This window comes from Leuresthes tenuis, unplaced genomic scaffold (assembly GCF_036924035.1).
Source record: "Leuresthes tenuis unplaced genomic scaffold, fLeuTen1.0.hap1 SCAF_16, whole genome shotgun sequence".
NCBI classification, from domain to species: domain Eukaryota; kingdom Metazoa; phylum Chordata; class Actinopteri; order Atheriniformes; family Atherinopsidae; genus Leuresthes; species Leuresthes tenuis.
Window position 1 is genome coordinate 19,319,524 of NW_027325370.1, and position 22,221 is coordinate 19,341,744.

A 22,221-nucleotide genomic window follows, 5' to 3' on the forward strand; every position below is an offset into this window, starting at 1 on the left:
GTTGAGGTCCGGGCTCTGGGGGAGGATTCATTCCTCCATAAGACCTGCTGCCACTGATTTTCAGTCCACTTCTTGTGTCATTTGGCATAGCTCAGCCTTTTCTCCCTGTTTCCCTTCCTAAAGAATGGCTTCTTGACAGCCACCCTTCCATGGAGACCATTTCTGATGAGGCTTGGGCCAACAGTAGATGGATCAGCTGAAGGTCCAGATGCATCTCTCAGGTCCTGTGTCAGGTCTTTGATGGATTTTTTCCTCTTTCTAAAGGACATCACTTTCAGATGCTGTTCATCTGCTGTAGATAGTTTTTTAGGCCTGACACCTCGTCTTTTGTCCTCCACCTGTTCAGTTTCTTCAGATTATTTAAGAGCATACTGTACACTGTGCTGAGATATGCCAGGTTTTCAGCTAATAACTCTTTAGCATTGACAAAATCCTGTTTTGTGTTTGTCAAGCTGTGTTACTTGAATGGTTCATAGGTCAGTGTTGAGGTTTTTTTTTTTTAAACCAAACATAAAAACACATTCCTCTGAAAACTATTAGGGAACAAGGACCTGAATGAAAATGAATGAAAAAGCAGCCAATGTCCAAAGAGAGAAAAAAAACATTCTGAGACCTTCAGAAGCCTGCAAAACTATTTCTCAAGAGTGAACATTTGGGATCCACAGCGAGAACAGAGCTGTGCTCGACTCTTTGTGCGCACTCGCTCGTCAGGTACGAGACACTGGAAGCAGAACCGGTGTCTGACAGCCTCTCTCCTTTGATCGATTAATGTCTGTGTTCGCTCTGCAGGCCAGTAGGTGTGAAACTGAGTCTGAATCTGTGAAAACAGTACCAAGCAAAAACTTTGGTAGAAGGCAGGAAAAAGCCTTCTCAGAATTGCCAGTGGAATCGATTTGTACTTGTGATTTTATCTGTACATGCAAACGGGAAGATTTTAGATTTTCACTTATTTGGATATATTCAAATGTGGGGATTCAGAACCTGTATATGTTATGTAAAAAAAAACAAAAAAAACCAGAAGGGATTTTAAACTGCAGGAGGTGTCAGTAGTTGTTACAGTTTAGACTAAATGATTAGACTAAAATGAAGTAACATTAGTGATGGTGGTTTTGTTACTTATAGCCGTGCTTTTGCTAATGCTTTTACAACAGCAGCAAAATTGTACTAATTCTCGTTTTTACATTAAACTGAAGAAACTCGAGCTTCACAGACGCTTCATTGGTGATGCTTCGAATGATATTTTTATATAAGTCAAAGGAAAGGAGACATCAGACTCCATGAAGCGGAGGGAGGACCGAGCCCGAGTTCTTCACAGCTCAGAGCTCTTTGAACCACATTTGTGCCAATGAGTTGATATGCTCCCATATCGTCACATATGAAGTGACGCGGTCCTGCACGCTTCTACCACACAGACACGGCCTGATTTCTGTGAGTGGTAAGCCAGACAGTTTAAAGCCAAACAGCTAAGAATTATTTCTGTGTCAAGCAAAGTCTGTGGACTGGATGTTATTCAGACTTCTGAGACTACAGAGTGCAGAAACAAGCCTGAATTTTTTTTAAAAGGGGGAAAAAGACGTCCACCAGATGGCGATATTGCCGAACATTTACAGTAACTCTTCCACACAAACCAACAGTGAGACCAAGCGTCAGTGTCCAGAGCTTCTGCATCATGAAAACATCTTCACAGCTTAAAGTTTCTGAAGATAAAAACAGATCTGACCTTGTGATGGAGTTTCTGATTTACCCTGAAGGTTTGGGTTGGACATCTCATTTCCATTTGCTTTATTCATGTACATTAGTTTCATAATTCTTCTCAACACTAGTGTAATGTCTGTCATGTCTGTCTGGAAATGTACCCCCCCCCCCCCCCCCCCCCCCCTCCTCCCAACTAACTCCAATGACCACTGTAATATGCTTTGTGATTTCATATTCTGCATGTTTATAAATTCTTTAAGTAATAATGACTTGACCAGTAGGAGCGTTGTATCATGTGCACAGTATGTGGTCTCTATTGTTACATTATGAATTAACCATCAACCATATCAGAGCGCAGCATGGGAAGCTCAGAATGTAGACGCACTCTGTTGCAGCTCCCATAAAACTCTGACTATCATCCATTTAATGACACTTGAAATCAGCATAAAAGACCCTTGCCTTGGGCTAAACACTCACAGCTCTCTACTACTGAAGTGTGAACCATTAAAACCACAGCTGCCTGATATCAGCATTACCCTTTAACTGTTCCAGACAGCTGATTTGCAGTTGAGATCGTTATTTGTTTTTAATAGTCTGTTTCAGTTGTTACAGTTATGCCTTTTTTTTTTGTTGTTGTACTCTGTGACATCAGACCTAAGAAGGGGATCCAATAACAGGGTAAGCCCTCCTTAAGTTAGGCTATACACAGGCAGGGTAAAGATGATATGACTAGCTCCTGAAATTAGAGCTAGCAGTCACCGAGTCCACCATGAACTCCTCCGTATACCAAAGTATTCTACAGTCAGATGTGAGGCCATCTGTCCGACAGCTGAAGCTCGGCTGAAACTGAGTCATCAACAGGACAATGATCCCAAACACAGCAGCAGATCTGCAACAGAATGTCTGAAAAAGAAGAGAATCAAGGTGTTGCAATGGTCCAGTCAAAGTCCAGACCTCAACCTGACTGAAGTGCTGTGGTGGGACCTTAAGAGAGCTGTGCATAAACCACTGCTGCAAACCTCGATGAGCTGAAAGTGGGCCAAATGTGAGAGACTGATAACGTCATACAGAAAACCATCATTTCATCTTACTGCTGCTAAAGCTGCTTCTACAAGCGGTTGGATCCTGGGGTTCACTTAGTTTTTCACACACTGCTTCTGCATTTTTGCCTTTGACACAGTGTAATGCGGCGTGTTGTTGTTGGTCTGAGATTGTAACGACCTAATGTTAAGACCGAGCATGTATGGTGGTTATGTTAGTTTTCTGTGGGCTTGGACCTCGCCTCGCTTGTTAATGAAGCCACATTTATTTAAAAAGCTTTAAGCTGCTAATATTGATACCCTCGCTGATTTTCTTGTGTTTGGATTTGGGGCTTAGTCATTTGTTACGTTTAAAAATGTGGAAAGATGTGTCTTCCAGGGATATTCTTCAGTGTTGCCCTTTTTTTACTCTTGAAATATGTACGTTTAGAAGAGGATCCTTTTCTGGAAACTGAAGTTTTATTGAGCTTTAAGTTGTGTTAATGACTGATGGTTTTTACGACCTGTTTAGCATTCATGTTTGCCTTTTTTAACGCTCCAGTCTCTTAACTTGGACAGCTCAAAGAACCAGCGTCTGAACAGCCCCGAGTGTGAGGATTTTTCAAAGACTGAGTACAGTTCATCGGAGAAAGAGTATTGATCAGACGTATTGATTCTATTATCTTTCCATCATCGTTCCTTCATGCTATCTCTGTCTCTGTCTCCCCTCATTTCTCCAGGATATCGACTGGGTGCAAACAGAGAAGCACGTGTTTGAGCAGGCGTCCACAAATCCTTTTTTAGTTGGCCTCCACTCCTGCTTCCAGACAGAAAGTCGGTAAGAGCACGATAAGACTGACACTTCGACAGAGATCATTCTGTTTTCAAAGCCAACATATTTCAGTCGCAGCTTATGACACCCGACAGTTCTTCTGAGTAATAAGAAAAACCACCTCATGATAAAGGTCTTTATTAAAGGATAACAATGGTACATTTAAATCAATTTATTCTCGGTGTGTAGTCTGTCCAGAAAGCCCTTGATGTCATTTGTCTTTGTGTGTCATGGCAAAAGTCTGTAAAAATCTCTTCAGATTTCAGTGTAATGCAAGTATTTTGAAATGGAGTCTTTGCACTACTGGAGCTTCGTCGAGGCTAATGTTTGACAAGGAAATTTCAATATAATGACATCAATTAGAGGGCACCAGTGCTTTTTCATACAGGTTTCCCAGTGAAGTTTCCTCTCTCTACAGATACAGAAGATGTCTGAATGGAAAAAACTGTCGTGTGTTTGTGGCCAAACATTCTTCACCCTCTTTCCTTTTATTACTTTTTTTTTTTCTACATTTCTGGATATATTTGGATCTCCTGATTACTTTCTGCTTTCCTTTTCCCATATTTCTTTGCTTACATAATTCTGCGCTCCACTCGGTGTCATTTACTTGTTCTGATGACTCACAAAGATTGGCTTTGAATTAAATGCTGAAAGTTTACAGAACATTTGTTTCTCTGTATAAGATTCTTTTATGCCTCCACATCAACACATAGCTTGTGTGCCTCCTTCCATTCATCTACCCTATAATCTTAATTACAGTCAATATGTTTTCATGTATAGTTACTTCAAGTTATATCTTAACTAGACCACTTATTGGACTAGACTCCCTGTGCCATTATGCAGGCATGAGAGGGGAATCCATTTATTGACTGATGCTTCTACCGATGGCGATATGTCCCCTTTCAGCTTATTTATACTGGGCCTTTTCAAGTTACCTCACAGACCAAAACCATTAACCATTGATACACTATTTAAATTATTATTTTTTTATAAATAAGGTGCACACTCCTTCTGCTGTCCAGGCGGAGGCGTTTTGGACAAGTCCTGCGTGAAGGAAGGCTCTGGTTGGTCAGATCCAGGACTTGTTGGAGAGATTATATCCCTTAGTTAGCTGGGGAACGCCTCTGTGTCCTTCTGGAATAGCAGGAAGAGATGGCTGTGACCCAGTGACAGAAAAGGATGGATGGAAGGTGCACACATCTCCTGTGGTTATTCTCTTTTTCTTGGTACCAGCTTCATCTGTACCTCCCAAGTTAAAGCTCATGATGGGGAACAGGGAGCATTGGCAGACTGCCTCATAGAGTTTAAATCCTTTTGACTTTTGTCTGCGTCCGGGAGTAATTTGAATATATGATATATAATATGATTCAGTACAACTTCAGTCAGACCAAAATGTTTACATCTATTTAAAAAAATCTGCCCGAGTTCGACTAACGCAATGATTCTTTTCTCTTCTCTGACATGGAAAGACGTTGAATATGTCAGTAGCATTGACATGTATTTCAAAGTTTGTAACATTTCGGATAATCTATTGGCAGAAATACCATTCATAACCATTTGAAGATGAGAATATTGGCGCGTTTCTCTTACCTTTAAACAAACTCATATTTCACCCCTCTGTCATGTTCTGCCACCGTTTTACTACGGTAGCCCAGAGGGAACAATCCTAACACTGACTCTTAAGCACGCTGTTTGCAGTTTGCAGTTTATTGCACTATACATCACTACATCCTAAACACTGGAGCTTACACATAAGCCAGTGAAGGCACTTTTAAGTTGCTGAAGATTGGTTTTAGCACATGTGCAACCCATCGACAACAAAGTTGGGTTTTAATGTCAATAAAGCTAAGACGAATGTCCCCTAAAACCGACGACCTGATTTAGATACTCTGGATACAAACTTTTTTGATTTAGAGCCAACAGGTAAAGTTTCTCTTGGAGGTATCCAGGTATAACATGTTCTCTGCACTGTGATGTGCCCTGTATGTCTGTCCCTAACCTGCTCCTGCTGAAGAATGTCAGCAGCTTACTGATTAATTTTCAAACGGTGTTTTCCAGGTTATTTCTGGTGATTGAGTACGTGAATGGTGGGGACTTGATGTTTCATATGCAACGGCAAAGGAAGCTCCCTGAAGAACATGCAAGGTAAACATCCAGATGTACAACATCTGTTTCCACACATTTATTTTAATTTTTTTTCAAATTCCAGTCCAGAATTTCACCATATATCTATATTTAGAGACACCGCTCGGTCTTTACCTCTGCTACTCCCACACAGAACGTCGTCATAAAAGGTGCTGCATGTTTTGGAAGCCTTTTTTTTAAGAATTATGAAGTGAAGGGATTTTTCCATTGGCCTTTCTCAAACGCTGTCATGAATGCCGCTGTGGAACAGGGCGAGTTTGCACAGCGAGGCATTCAGGAATAGGTTGTATGATCAGAGGATGATGGAGAAGTAGATGCATTTATGATTAGATTTTGCTTAAGCTGACATGGTGCAGTTGTACAGGAAGCACATGGCAGCTGTTTCGAGGTGAACCGACTGAACTTCCTTCAGAGGGAGCATTTGTATTTTTTCGTGACTGTTTAATGTGAAAAGAGGGGTGTGGATGCGGTTGTTGTCTTTCGTTCACAACAGAAATCTTTGGTCTCATGAAAGGATCTTGAGTATTGTGGTTCAGGGCAGCTTTAGTGCGTGTGTGTGGTTGATTGAAGACGCTTTTATGCCCTTTCTGTGCACTCAGATTGAATGTTCCACAAGAGCATACGTTTCTTTCCACACGTATGCTTAAAGGGAGGCTTTAACGGCTCTTCGTGGATGCGGCAAAGCTGCCAAAATCCAACTTAACACTTTTTTCCATCTCTGAGAAATATAATGAGCACCCATAATTCATTGTGCCTGTCTGCTCGCAGGGCACTCCAACTGCGGCTCTGATAAATGCTGGATCAAAGGCTGAGTAATTTAGAGAGGCACCGTTGGGCCCCTATCGGCCTCTACAATCTGGATCCTGCAGACAGTGGCTGTACATATGCAAAACAGCATGTTAATCACTCATAATGATTGTACATATTCATGAGTGGCGCTCTTAGAGAGAGCCCTGCTGCATTCCCCCGCGCAGTGGGGGAGGTGGACCGGTGGGCGATGGATGGTGCTGCTGATAGGACTTGTTTTCCAGCAGTCTGATGGCAGCAATGAAACAACAGTGTACAATAGAGGCTGTCATGGTGAAGATGTGGGGGAGCGATGTGGGATTTGTGATTCTTCTGTCAAACATCGCTCCGATGCAGTCTTTTCCCTCAGTGTTTTGACAATCATTGGTTTACAGCAGGCAGACAGAGAAGCTCGTCAGTTTTAATGAAGGCTTATCTCCTAGAGACAGAAAATACACTACCTACACATGGAGAGAAAACATGCTTCTGACTCACCAAAGAAGCACACAGAGTGCATCTAATTATGACCAAAACTACAAAAGGTTTAAAGGGTTCACTGCTCGAAAAAGTCTGAGTCCCAGCGCCAGACACAAGGTTCCTCCGCTAGCGTCTGCAGCGCTATGCAAAACTTTAGTCATTCAAAGTGCTATTTCACTGCCAGCCACAGGCGTTCTGCAGTCTGACATCCTGAACACACTTCAGTCAGGGTGAAACCATATCTACAGCCATACAAAGAGCGATCAGTCCCCGCGACAGATGTTCTGATCTCAACATCTGTCTGGGATTACATGGACAGAGACAGTGCAACAAGACTAACCAAATTCAGAGAACAACTGTTACACAAGATTCTTGGAACAAGTGTCTTAAAAAAAAAGTGTGCCTAGAATTAGGTGGTTCCAGTGGACGTTTGGAGCCAGTGTCTAACTTAGATCCAGTTCTTACTGCTCTGACTGCCAACCCTGAAAAACTGGTGCTTCAGTAGCACCAACTCTTTGCTGGTCAGTGGTTGGGGTCTGGGTTATGGAGACCAACCCGAGATCAGCTAAAACATGACCACTATGTTTAGAAAACCAGAGCCAGTGCAGAGTTTAGTCTGCTTAATTCAGGAGAGAGGGAAAAAAAACCGAGTCTCAACATGGATGTGAAGTCAAAGCAGCAGTGGAAGAACATGTTCCCAGTGTCCCTCCTATTTTTCTGCTGGTTAAATATCACCAGCTGGTGTCTGCGAATGCCGCCCAATGTGCCCCATAAAGCATTATTCACAATCATTGTATTCAAAGTGGTCAGAATGGAAGAGAATCATCATCTGCAGGCTGTTCTTTGTACATCTGGCTCTACACTATAACTCGGCTGGTCTTTTCTCTGCTTTTATGCACATATAATATAATATACATGTAGTATATATAATGTCATTTCCCTTTGGGATAAATAAGGTATTTTTTCATTCCATTTATTTTCCTAATTAATTTAAGTTAATTTCTCCCTGTTAAAGTAATTGTTATTTGAATTAGCTCCTGACTTTACAGGAAAAGTCATGGGTAGAGCTGGAGTTCCCACTTTTTCACGTACATCCACAAAGGGTTCTAGATTTATGAATGGCCTGGAGTGTAAGTGGAAACCAGCTGGTCATTAAACTCATCCTTTCTCTCTGCTCTGTCACAGATTTTACGCTGCTGAAATCTGTATTGCTCTGAACTTCCTTCATGAAAAGGGCATCATCTACCGCGATCTAAAGCTGGACAACGTGCTCCTGGACCACGAGGGACACATCAAGCTCACAGACTACGGCATGTGCAAGGTAACATACTGACTACTTTGTTTCTTTCTTTTTTTTTTTGTTGACCGTGTGGACAGCTGGTGCAGGGAAATCAATAATCCAGTAGACCAGTAATGACTGGAAACTTTAACATGCTTTCATACTCCACCTTTTGTCACGTCCTTCATGATGTTTCTTTCTTCTCCTTCTTCTTCTCTACCTCTCAGGAGGGAATCAGACCAGGTGACACCACCAGTACTTTCTGTGGAACTCCCAACTACATTGCACCTGAGATCCTCAGAGGAGAGGACTATGGTGAGCTGTCGTAACACATATCTGTATTGGTATTTTTGAAGGAAATTCAAGGAGGAAATGACAGTCATTGCAGTGACTGGTTCCTGAGGCCACCACCAAGCAAGCTGTTGAGCTGCCTGTTTGTTAAACTACAAAGTCTGCACATGCTCAGTACAGTACGTGAGTTAAGTTTAAGTTTAACTGAGCTGACAGCAGACAAAAAAGTGCTGAAAACTGTTGCACAGCCCTGTATGATGAGGACATTTTTGATTTGTGGCTAAACCAGCCTCAGTTTGAGATGTACAGATGTGAAACACAGATTTGAGGAATCTTTTTAGGGCACACCCAAACCTGAGTCATTTGTTTTTCCTTTCAGGCTTCAGTGTGGACTGGTGGGCTCTGGGTGTGCTGATGTTTGAGATGATGGCTGGAAGGTCTCCATTTGACATTATCACCGACAATCCTGACATGAACACAGAGGAGTACCTCTTTCAAGGTACAGTGGGTTGTATCAGGCTTATAGATGCATGTAAAAAATGTCTTTCTTCATTTCTTTATGTGTAGTCAGGAAAACAGTATCCGGGTTTATCAGTAGATACATAGTATATAATGCAAATACAGAGTTTGTACAGTTCTAAGGAGCTTCAAAGTGAATATTTACTCTGAGCAGCTTTATTCTCCAACACAGCCTGAACCCTCTGAGACAAGCTTTCTGTCATTTCTTTAAGTAGTCTTCAGGAATAGTTATCCAGGCTTCTTGAAGGACATCCCAAGGCTCTTCTTTTCTGAGAAATGCCAAGTTTTCAGCTAATAGCTCTTTGGGATTCACCTTGATGGTTCAGAAATATTCTGTCTGTCAAACTTTGTTATCTTTAGTGTTTTTCATGAACTAAAGAACTGGGAACAAATGATGTGCCTTTGTGACAGGCTGCTAGTAACAAAGAGCCTAAAGATACAATTTAAAATTGGTTCTTTGCAAAGTTGTCTGTTATGTATAGACACAACACTAATTTTTGAATGAGTCATAGGTGAGTGTTAAATGGCTGAACAAACAAACAAAAGATAAAACACATTCCTCTGAAAATGTTCAGGTTCAAGGACTGGACTGAAAATGAGTGGAAAAGCAGCAAATGTCCAAAGAAAACTTTGATAGAGCTTCAGGAGAACCGTTGCTCAAGGCCACTTTAAAAAATTACATGAAAGTCTGGCTCACTGGGAACCAAAATGTATAAAAAAGGAGAGCTGGACAACACCTACCGAGTTTTAAGTTGCGTCATGCGATGCTGCTTTTCTTTGTATCACTGAACAGATGTTGAAAAAATGAAAGCAATGGCCAGGAGGCGGTGACTTTGGCTGCAAGTTGAATTCTAGAAGTTTTGAAGTCTGAGAAAAATGACCATTTATTACCTCACTAAACATCTTCCTTATGAGTTCATGCTTGCAACTGCTAGTTTTAGCGTCTTCATTTAAAAGTCGTGTTCATGTTGCCAATTTTCGTCTCGCTTAGAGTGAAACAGACGATAAAGCAGGAAACCTTCAGGGCGTTGCTACCTTCTGATTGACAGGTCGCGGCCCCTCCAAATGTGGAGACTTCTGGTTCCAAAAAATAACAGGATGGCAGTTAAAATGCTAAACTCAATCAAGATAGCCCACCTGCTGCTAACAGGGGCTTTGTAAACTACTCTCATTCAGTCTCTGGATTCAAAATGGCTGCAATTTGCAAACCTTTAGCAGGCATTGAGCATGTCAGGAGATTGTGTTTGAGCCAATTATTTTTTATGTTTTTGCATAAAAAGTTTTGAGGCATTTTTCCGTCTTTCATAAACAACAATGACAAAAAATGGATTTTTCTGAAACTGTTATTACTTCTCAAATAATGACTGAAATAAGTGATTGAAATTGCTTGCTCTTTGGTTAGCATGAGTAATAAACTAGATGGATGGAAGAAGACAATTTCGAGTGGAAATTATCTCAAATCCTCTTACGGAGGACGCTAGCTTGGAAAGAAAATGTTTTCAGGAAAGATTGATTCATCGGAGGACCTTTTTGAACATAATGGAACTGGCTGTCAACCATTAGACGACAGAAAAACATTGCTGCCTCACCAGAGCACTTGGACTGCATTTCTTCAATAGAGCTTAATCGTTTAAAAGGAGTGTCTCATAAGGGGAGGACAAAAAATCGACATCAACAAATAATGGTGGACAGGAGACAGAAAAAAATCTGTTGAGGAATATAAGGTTTTGGTGAATGACATCCATACTTGTTTCTACAGCCTTGTTTCCCATATTTTTTTGTTTTTATGACATACAATATATATATTCACTGCAAGCTTTTGTGATCGATGGGAAATTTTTACAGGTAGAAGTTACAGGTTGTGTTTGGTAGTTCAGTAAAGGGATTACAATCATCTCTGGGCTGTAAAAGTATTAATGTCACCTGGATGGTTCTCTGATGCTGTGTTCAAATGGAGGAACTTCTAAAACAGAACTGATTTTATTATTATTATTATTTTTTTTTTTACCTTTTTTGTTGTCGAACTTGTGCTTTAAATCCCATTGACACAATATATAAAAGAAAGCTTGTTTTTCCAGTACTATCAGGATGAGTCTGTAACAGTTCATTGCATTTGCATGGATCTTACCACAAAAACACTTACGCTTCCACAATTTGTGTGTAAAGAAGAAATGGGTTAGTGTGTAATGATGTTCAGCTGCACACACAGCCCCAGCGCATGCTCCCGTACCTCTCATCAACTGTGGAATATTTGGCAGTACATCATGGCCTCTATTACAGATGAGATTCAGTTGCATGTGTGGAACACTTGAGTGTTTTCTTCATTAGTGCGCTTCATTTGGCAGTTGATTGAATTTTCATTTGAACAGAAACGGTGCCAAATAATCGCACTGAGGCACCTGAAAAAATACAGCTCTGTCTTTTATTAGTCAAGTTGTTGGTTGGACATATTTTCGTGTGCTGGTTTCCATTTGCGAGAATCATTTTCTCATCATTTTTATGGTATGAGCTGCATGTTAAAATCTGATTCTGAGTGGCTGCTTGTTATTCTCGTTTAAATCTTTTTAGCACATTTGCATGCTGTGTTTTTATATGCTAGAAGGTATCATAAGTCAAACAGTGGCTGAGCATTACGACCTTGAAACGGCACCGGAGAAAGTCTGTAAATCATCTATTCAAATTGTCAGTTTCATATGTAACAAACCGGAGAAAGCGCTCCTTTTAACTTAATGTAGTGGGCTTTCTTTTCAAGTACTGGAGGGAGGTTTATTTAATGTTGAGAAAAAGCACCACATTAATATAGATGTGTGCTGATGTTGTCGGATACAAAGAACAAATTCTGTGTGCACTTGTTTTACTGCAGTTCAGTGTGAGTGTCCCTTTACCTTGTTTTGCTTCTCTTTCTCGTCTATTTGTGTGCACGTGTGTTTCTGTGATGATAAACTGCAGACTCAGGTTAGCTGTGGTCAGCGCCACCTCAGTGTGTGTCCTCCTCTTTGACGCTCCGTCATTTTCTCTCTGACTGCACAACCGTGTATGATCGGCTGGTGGAACTGTCAAAGAGACACAAGCTAGCAGCAGCAATAAGAGGTTGAGGGTCCTGAAGCTGACAAGTTGGAAGCTCATCACGTTACTGTAAATGAAAGCTTCCAAAAAACGGGATTTCTTTAGTTCCAGCCAGTCTTAATCTGCTGAAACAGAGCTTGCTCTGTGCTCTGGGAGCACTCAGCCACACTAAATGTCAGCACAGAAAGTTCAATGAAAAGACTTTTCGGTGTTTCGATGAAAATGTGCTTTGCTCCGAAACGGAGGTTGTCAAAGCAGAGAACAAACAAATGTGTTGTGGTCCGGGATTCGGACCTTGTTTGAAAGGTTTACAGCTTGCTATGCGTTTATTTTCTCCTGCATTGTTTTATGTACAGTGATACATGGAGAAAAAGCTGTAGTGATTTGACTGATAAAATCCGCTGGGGTTTTTCCCCCAGTCGTTCCAGCGCTGGTTTGGAGCCAGAGCCTAACACGGAACCAGTTCTTTCTGTTTCAGCAGCCAAAGCATTGCCTCCAGCCCTGAAAACTGGTGCTGCAGAAGCACCAACAACTCTTTGCTCTTTCAGAGCAAAGCACCACTTAATTCGCGGAGCAACCATAACAGCTAAAATGTGACTGTCGGATTTAAAAAGCCAGCACCAGTGTAGCATCTTCCTATCTTATTTCAGGAGAGAACAATAAAAAAAAAAAAAAAATCAGTATGCATGTGGAGTTCAAGTATTCCCTGCTGTTTAATGTTTTAATATTAGTATTTAATATTAGAGCGTTCCAGAACACAGACTGTTGTTTGATAAAGTAGACTGGTGACATTAAGACATCAGTTTGCAGGGAAAGTGAAACAACCACAATGATCTGTGAAGATAAACTGTCTCCCTGCACTGTGCTCCTCAGCAGAAGTTCAGAGATGTTTAAAGTGATGTAATGATGTGGCTCTGTGGCTGCTCTCGAGATGTGAAAAATCGAACCAGTGGTCGGCCAGTTCTTCAAAGAACCATCTTGGAGCTGGCTCTATCGCCAGCCCTTGACTTTAGCTGATATGGGTACAAATCAGTTTAGGATTTCTTTTGACTGATCTCTCTAATCATCAACTAAGCAGGCAGCCCATTAAAGAATATATTTTAAACTATACCAACAATGCAGACATTAAAAGCTTTACTGGGCAGTATTTTGCTCTCTGGCTCTCCCTACAGTTATGGGATGGAAGCCACTGTCTGAAAACAAATAACTGTCTGAGCCCTGCACACTTACAGATTATACACATGAATTTGTTGTCAAGCTTTAGAGGCTGACAAAAGACACACCCAGAAGCCACCAAAAATGTCAAGAGACAGGGGAGGGTAATGCAGAGGGCCAAACAAGTATGTTTTTTTTACATGCATGATGTACAGTATGTGATGAACAAACGTGCTGACAAACAGACAAAACCAAAAAATCTGATGTTCTAGTTTATCCGTAATACAATCAGCTTTTCTGATTTACATTTTTGGAGGACTGGATCGTGGTGTATGTCTGGAATCAATACATATGTTGCACATGTTGCTCATGTATTGATTTCACACATACACCACGATCCGGTCCTATGCACATCTGTTTTCAATCGCTTCCTTCCTAATACCTCTGATGAGCAATGAAATAGAGACACTTACTTTTTCTGCCGGCCGGCTAAGTTTTTATTCTTCGTTGCAAGGAAAAAGATCAGTCCACACCATTCAGCGGCAATGGTATGAAAAGATACAAACAAAAGGAATACAGAGCATTTATACCTGAGGTGGGGGCTTTGTTCTTTAGATGTGTAACAACATCTCCAGAGGGGGGCAGGATGCAGTCTTGATGATAATTAAGAAACAGGAGGTTAAAACAATTATCTTGTCTGAGTGTTAATTAAGAGGTAAATCGTTTAAAACAATTAGCGTGTCTGGGTGATACAAATGGTTAATGTGGATTGGAGAGTCTGTCAGTCCTGAGACATAAAATTTACCATCACACATCATATATATTACATTCATTTATTGCAAGACGAAAGAGAGCACTTTGAATAGATGCAAAATTCCCACATTTTGTGTAAAATTTGCAAAAACTGACCGAACATTTTTTATCTAGAAGAACCTATTTCCATGTTAGTCTGAAAATAGAACTGAGGCCTCATCTGTGTGGCAGAGATAATGAAAAAGTTATCATTTATCTTTCAATCTCTGATAAATAGCATAACACAGATGCTGCTGTTGTAGTGCTGTGCATTTCCTGTTAGTCATGATATAGAGCACTAAAATAGATGTCTGGAGTATATAAACATGCTTCATTCTTTTTTTTAAAGTAATCAACCCCAGCTTCAATCTCCTCTGGTTTACAGCCTACACAGAGGAGAGGGAGAAATGATCATGTTCTTGTCACAAATTCAAACCTGCACTTTGACAACTTCACTGACGGAACCAAGCAAAGCAAACGGGACCGAACAAGAGAGCTGATCAGTTATCACTTTCTGCTAGCAACAGTGAAGCTAACTCTGCATCTCTGTCATTCATTTCTTTTATTTCTGGGCCTTGTCCATCAGTACAATCCAGTCTGATGTTTATTCTTGTCCTGTTAAATCCTCCTATAGCGTTTACTTCTGCCAGGGAGGTTTTTTCTTTTTTTTACTTGTAATGGTGACGATGTCTTTTAATTTTAAATTTTTTTTACTTTATTAATTATGATGAAAATGTGCCATCTAATTACTGGTACGCTGTTAATGTATAGCTAAACAGTGTTGTGCTGTGCTGGAAACCAAAGTGGTGAACTGGTTTCAGGCCTGGGAATGTGCTTAACAAAGGTCAGTGTACTACTTAATTTAGTTTTAAAGTTCAGTCACCTCTTTAATTTTGCTTTATAGATGCAAAATGAAGTAGTTTGACGAACTTGGAAGAGCTTTTGTTGATTTTTCCCATCAAGCCACATTCAAACAAACATGATTACTCAGTGAAAAATGCAATAACACATAAATGGCTCTTATTGAATAACCTGCACTGAAGTAAACAACACTGCAGACTAATCTTGCAAATATGTTCATACAAGATGTGTCATCCAGGAACACACTTGGCCAGCAAGTCTGGATGTTGTTAACAAATATCTCTGGCAGAGGTGTATAAACCCTGCACACACTCCCTTGACATGATGTCTGTTAAGATAAGGAACAGGGGAAGAGTTCTCATATTATTGTGCATTGGATCTGTTAGTGTACCGTTAAAGAGGTTGGACAAAATAATGGAACCGCCATGTTAAAGGAAAGAACCATTTAAATTTTTTAAATAGAGTTTGTCCTCCTCTGGAAACAGGAACTATTTCAGTATGTTGAGGAATAGTTTTAGACAGTTGCTAGAGGATTTGTTTTTTTTATCCATTCCACAAGAAGAACTTTTTCCAACTTTTTCCGAGATAATGGCGGGTGAATGTGGTTGCTTATTGCTTCTTTAAAACACCGCAGATAGTTGATTATGTTAAGATGTGGTGATTGTGTGGGGCCAATCCAAGTGAGACCACATTTCAGTTTGTGCCGGTATGAATCTGCAGATTATCATTCAGGAAGATGGCACCACCACTCGGAAACGATTGGTCACCCAAAACTGACAAACCATCACAGAACAGGCAGCCTTACTGTTAAATACATACTTGTCCTTCACTTGTCCTTGTCTCTTGTTCTTGCTGTTACATTACCATGAGCTAGTGCCTCCTTATTCTGGTGTAAAACAACTGAGAGAACAACTGCATGTTTATGTTACCCCAGTCATTTGTGAGCCTCTTTTGGAAGCCAAAAAGTTCATAGAAGCGGGGTCTCCAAAGCAATCTTTGGTAATCTCTTGAGAAGCCGCTAAAGCGAAATGTGAATCAGACAGGTTTTTGTTGACTGGTTTGAAATGGATAAGCTATCCTCCATAGTGTTTCCAGAGGTAAAGATGAGGTTCCTGGTGGTTGGAATTCAGTGAAAGTAATAGTTGTTCTAACCTCAAACAAGGGAACTTAAGGAGGGAAAACACAACTGCTGTTGTGGACATTTGCAAGAGGAAAAAACCTTCAGGTGTGGCTTTAATCTCTGAGAGTATCTGTGATTCAGTTTCATATCTGGAAAGACGTGTGGGGGCTATTGTTTGCTGGCTCGGGCCAAAAACAGCTGGTATAAACATCTGGATGATTTTGGATTTTTACACTTTTCATTCACCTTTTTTCTTACACCTTCTAAAAGTGAGTAACAACAGCAATGGAGACCTTGTCACAGTTTGACATATATAGTACATAATATTATATATATATATATATATATATACTGATAAACATGGTGCCGTTTTCAGTCTAAACATTTGTACAGCAGGCATCAAGTGCTCGTTGAAAAACTGAAACGCACTCCGGCAGCAGTCAAAACATCTACAGTGATTTATCAAATGATAGATTTACACACATTTTTGTTATGCTTTCAAACTGTTGCCATGTGCCTGTAGGAATCTTTACTGTTTTAATGATCTTCGGTGTAAGAATTGTTGTTGCCATCACACAACAAGATTTTGACATTTGCTCCTTGGATTCCTTGCAGCTTTTTTATTTGATTGTGTTCCTGTAACTTAAGGAAGCGCTTTAGATGCCAAAAGAAGACATTTTCACAAGTGTGTACAACTACGCCAATGTGCTACAGTTTCAGTTTTGGTAATCAGGCATTACAGCAACCCATCTCAAGTCCTGAAATTGGTGTGAAGACCGGTGAAAGTACAAGAGCTCACCCGAAGACAAACTGTCTGTGAGCTCACACCCTTTAGGGTAGAAGATCCTCTATGAATTCCCTCCTATTGCATTTTGTGTTTCCTTAAGCCATATGGTCCCCGTACATATCACACGCCCATCACCCCCTCCTCCTCCTCCTCCTCCCTCTGTCACGCAGTCCACTGAAACCGAAATTCCTCCATACTACAGTGTGACGCATTTCGCCTCAGCTGTGAATGTCAGGAGCATATAGCGCAGCACCATGGCTAGCAGCTGCCACCAGTACCATCCGCCTGGCAGTCACACCAGTAGGCCAGCAGGTTCCTGGATGAACGCCCTCCAACGGAAACCAACTCTTTCACTGTATATGAGCCACCCAGCCATATGCTGCCTAGTTAGACCTGGTGCCAGGACGCCACTTTGGGTGTTGGTGCACCGCATATCATCCCCAGAGCTTTAAGCAGACACCCAGAGACAGGGAAACATTCGATTCAGCGAGGTAATCGGCAACAATGAGGCCTTCACATCAAAATGTGGCAGAGCTGAACTATTGAGAATAAAAATGGAAACTGCACCAGGATGTTCCTTTTATAGTGATATAGTGTAAAGAAAGTCATTAGTTACAGTGCAGCCACTGTTATTTTGTTTTTATTGTTTAATTCTTTATTTTGGGTGACTGTATTTAATAACTCTGCGTGTGTGTGGGGTGTATTTCTGAAAATACTGTTTAATGCTGACATATTAATGTTATGAATTAGAGTTATCCACCCTGGCTACGTTTACTGCGAGCGATGTGAGTCTTCCTGTAAATTCAAATATGCTATGAAGCTTTCTTTTATAAATCCAATGTAAATTTACAGCAAAGAGTGATAGAATCCCCCCCCCCCCCCCCCTTTTTTTTCAAAAGCATTTTCACATTTCTCTGCCTGCTGTATCTCCTACAAGTCAAAACTAGCCCATAACACACACTCCAACATACAAGTTTGATTGCAGTGAGACATTGGATTGTTTTCATTATTTATCTCATATTTCTTTAGCTTCTTCAGTGCACAGCAGCAGAGAGAGAAGTGACCAGGATCCTATTTTAGAGTGTAATTTCCTCAGTAAATTTTAATTTAACAGGATAAGATGAGCCAAAGGTTTCTTTGTTTTCCAAAGGAGATTGAATAATAGAATTAACTAAATAAAAAAATATCATTACTGAGTGTCTCTTTCCCAACTCTGGAACCACACATCAGAAAAGTCTGGCCTGAGGCTGCCTTGTGGGTAGGGAAGGCTGTACAAGACAGTAACCTTGAGTTGTAATTGAAGAAAAAAAAAAGATTTAAAACTTCAACATGAAGCATTTGTACATCCTTGAAATGGAGTTTTGAGGAAAAGACTATTTTTTTAAGAGCATTTTTGTTCTCGTTTGTGCGAATCTCAAGGTCTATTAGTAGACCATAAAACGTGAGGGAGAGAACAGAGCAGTGTCCTTTATATCTCCTCCTCCCTTCCTCTGACTCCCACACAGCAGACATGGTCACCCACAGGCAGGTTAGCCTGTGAATCATCCTCCTCCCTACTCACGACTGCCCTTTTATTGTCTCCCCCCTCTTTCTTTTTCCTCTGCCGCCGTCCTTCTTCTTTTTGTTAACAGTTATTCTGGAGAAGCCCATTCGCATCCCAAGGTCTCTGTCGGTGAAAGCTGCCAGCGTGCTCAAGGGCTTTCTAAACAAGGTGAGAGCCGTCCACTCCCATAAGCCCTTGATCTGTCTCTGTGTGTATCCGTGCACTCCGCTGCTCACTCAAACCACCATGTGTGGGAACACGGCCAAGTGCTTGGGCTGTGTTATGGATGGCAGGGAAGACCCCAGAGTTCAGCTCAAACTGCCTGAGTATGTTTGTTCCTGTGTGTTTTGTGGTAGTAAGAGAGGAAAGTAGAATGCACACAAAAGAGGCACATCAAATGTACTCTGCAGTATCTCGAGGTGTCAGGACCAAGGTGGGCCACTTGACAAACTGAAGCTGAGCCACCTTCTTCTCCAATGATGTGATAAATTCTCAAAATTGCACAAATGACACGATACCACAGGCAAAAACAGAACAAAAGAATTGCACTGGAGAAAGTATGTGCAGTAGAATGTTGCCAATAAAAAGAGATTTGTATCTTAATGGGACGTTTGTGGTTAAATCAAAGGAGATCAAATAGAATTAGAATTGAATAAAAGTTTAGTGATTTAAAATCTCTTTTAAAGTAAAACGTAGTGAAACGGTGTGTATCTGCATCATTAAGAAGTGGTGTGTTTTACACCTGGCCGCAGTCTTTTCCCTAAACTACACAAAGTCGTTGTGACGCCTAAACCTAACCAAACAGCATGTAAAGTGAAGCTAAATGGTAATTGTGAGTGAATATAAGAAAAAAAACTTCAGAATGATGTTTGCTTCTTCTGTTGTTAACATCTAATCTTATGTCTCAGTGTTCTTAATATGTCTGTTTTATTTCATCCCAGATCTACAGATAAGGTTATGTCAGCGTGAAGGATTAAATGCTGATATTTGTAGTTTTCTTAGAATCAGCAAATCTAATAAAAAGCTTGAAGCTATCGAGAGAATTATTTAACCATAAAAAGCTTTAGATATTAGATCTGTATGCAATAAATAAGGTCCATATGTACCAGAACACATCAGCGAGCCAATGTCATCCACAGGAATGTTTCTTCATTATCATAAAAGCATGCAGTTTATTTTTCCCTTAATCCCCACATTTGTTTTTTTTTATTGTCAGTACTGTGCCAACATGCTTTAAAGAGGAATACAAAAACAATAAATCAGAACTGAGATCAATATAGTGATAATGGAATCAGAGATAAGTTGGAGATGAAAGACGGAACAGTGGGAGTAAAAGCAGCACAAAGACGAGCTGTAGTTAAAAACAAACTGTGGTGCTGAACCAGTTGGAAGACTCAACAGATTCCAGTAAACGCTGTCGAACCGAGGAGACAGAAAATGTGGGAGGCACGATGCTGTACATGTTTACATAAGAGGGGTTATCACAGACCAGTTGGACGGAACACCTTAAGATTTCCCAATCAGCTTCCTATAAGTAAGATCTGAAGCACAAAGCATTCTTCAGTCCTGTCCCTTAAATTTTTGCTAAAGTGTTTAAGGAATCCCTTAAAATTAGTTTATCAGTTGCGCAGAAAACCTTAACAACAAAAAGAAAAAAAAAAAAAAGTCCATATGCATCTTAACTGTAGCGTGTCAAAACTGAATGACTGGGAGAAGCATTAGATATACCTAATGATCTGCATGACGGATTCAACCTACAGATCATTCACAGTTGGACCCCTCTCTGCTTTCTGCAGGCGTTCACTTCCAGGCACTTTCCAATAAATAACTACTTTACTGTTTTATGCTTCTGGATCTTTCTAGTGAGTCATTGATTAGTGAACTCATGCCTTCATGCCAATAATATGTTATGTTGTTCACAGAGTTGAACGCAATGGGGAGGTTCCCATCAAAACAACAGGAAGAAGAAGAGACACAGTTTTTTATATATATATATATATATAGTTTCTATTCTTCTGCTGTGTTTTTCAGGCGACAGTAGTTAAAGCCCTAAAGGTTATGCCAAGTGCGAGTGCAAGGAAACTAACAGTTTCCATGGAAACTGCAGAATTCCCTCTTTGTGAAATCTCTTAAATTGCCGTTTATGTCTCAACAATTTTGCTTAACTAAGGAAACCTTTTGAAGAGATTTTCTGTAGGACCCTTAAGTGAGTCCCTCAGTTAGGGTGAAAATGAAGTCTTCAGTGTCAAACTTGGAGTGTTTTGTGCAACTGACTGAAATTAGTTCCAGCATGTAAGTATGGGCAGCCAGTGGCCCGTTTCTTCTATAGGTTCTAAATTAAACTATCCACCCGTGAGCTGCTTTATGTTCTCACTAAGAACTGATTTTGGGAGCTGAAAGCCAACCATAGAGATGTTGAAGCATCAAGGCTGTTGGTTCTGGTCTTTTCATAGGAAGATTTTGACAGGGTAACATTTAGATTAAAGTAGATATCCCACAAATTAGGCTTAGTTTAAGAATTTAGTATGTATATTTTAGAGTAATGGAAAAAGAATATTAAGAATAAGACTTTTAGTGGGAGGAAAATATCTGGGAAAAAAAAGTGTTCATGTGGTTGGGAGTGACAGAAATGTAAAAACGTTGTACTGGCCCTTTAAGTACTATTCTGTAAAACTGAGTATTCATTCATTTCATTCCCTGTGTTTGTGTTTTTTTGCAACAAGGTTTTGTGTGTTTTTGTGCATGTGCACAGTATGCAAACACACTTTTCCACAATGACTTACTACCGTCATTGTTCAAGTTGAGCCGTTACAGGGGTTTGCACTATAAGTCTGCAATGCATGATGAAACATGAAGGGCTAACATTGTTATTTTGCTGTCCACATGGAAAAGGTTTAAATCTTATGAGTATGCACATGATTTATAACCAAACCAAACCCTCTGGACCTTTTTAACGGTAGAATGAACCTGACTGTAAGCTTCCTCCTCTCTATTAAAACGCTGAATTATAAAGAATAATGTCACATTTCAGTGACATACAATTTCTTTTGATTATGTCCCTGACTGGCTTTCTGTTCCCAACAGGATCCCAAGGAGCGACTGGGTTGCCAGGTCCAGACAGGCTTCACAGACATCAAGTCGCACACATTTTTCCGCAGTATAGACTGGGACCAGGTAAGAGCTGACTGAGTGAGGATCATTTCATGTTGCTGCCATGTCAGTCCAATCTTTCAAGGTATATTCTGAAGGGGGGTAGGAAGGAAAAGAAAAGGTATATATAAAACATGATCAAGCACACCATGTACCATAGCATTAAAACAGTTTGATTAATCAAGTGGATGATGCAGCAATGAATTATTCTGCTGAGAAACTTTGGATTACTTTCACACGTACCACACACATCAGCATTAAGTGCAGCTAACCGCTATAACAGCCCTCTACAAAGAAACTGAGCTCAAGGGATCCATCTGACCTTCGAAATCTCCAGGGGCCTCATGTACAAAGACTTGCGTGGATTTCCTACTGAACATGGCGTACGCTCAAGCCAAAATGCCCTCCAACGTATAAAAATATCCGGATGTATCAATGTGTCCATGAATCCAAGCACATTTTGTACATCCCAATCAACGTGGAATTGAGCGCACATGTCGGAGTACCCGTCTCCTCCTCCTCCTCCTCCTCCTCCTCCCTACTTAAATATGCAAATCATATTTAAATTAGCCCTGCACCTGCAATTCCTCTCTCTGCAGGATCAGAAAATAAAGAAAAAAGAATGAATAAGATGGAAAAAGAAGAACTTAATGGAAAGCGAAGTGGAGATGATACTTTCTGAAGTGGAGGCCCGCAAAAATGTC

At 40.5% G+C, this 22,221-nt stretch overlaps 1 protein-coding gene across 4 annotated transcripts in view; it reads left to right on the plus strand.

The window, feature by feature from the left end:
* Positions 1–22,221, plus strand: part of prkcz (protein kinase C, zeta) — a 122,055-nt gene that overhangs the window by 72,144 nt on the left and 27,690 nt on the right. For all 4 annotated transcript variants that reach the window (XM_072366641.1, XM_072366637.1, XM_072366640.1 and 1 more), the window contains 7 exons: positions 3,455–3,552; positions 5,605–5,691; positions 8,140–8,275; positions 8,461–8,548; positions 8,904–9,023; positions 18,456–18,535; positions 21,452–21,541. In XM_072366641.1, the coding sequence (XP_072222742.1) occupies positions 3,455–3,552; positions 5,605–5,691; positions 8,140–8,275; positions 8,461–8,548; positions 8,904–9,023; positions 18,456–18,535; positions 21,452–21,541 (699 nt within the window). The remainder of the gene's footprint in view (positions 1–3,454; positions 3,553–5,604; positions 5,692–8,139; positions 8,276–8,460; positions 8,549–8,903; positions 9,024–18,455; positions 18,536–21,451; positions 21,542–22,221) is intronic.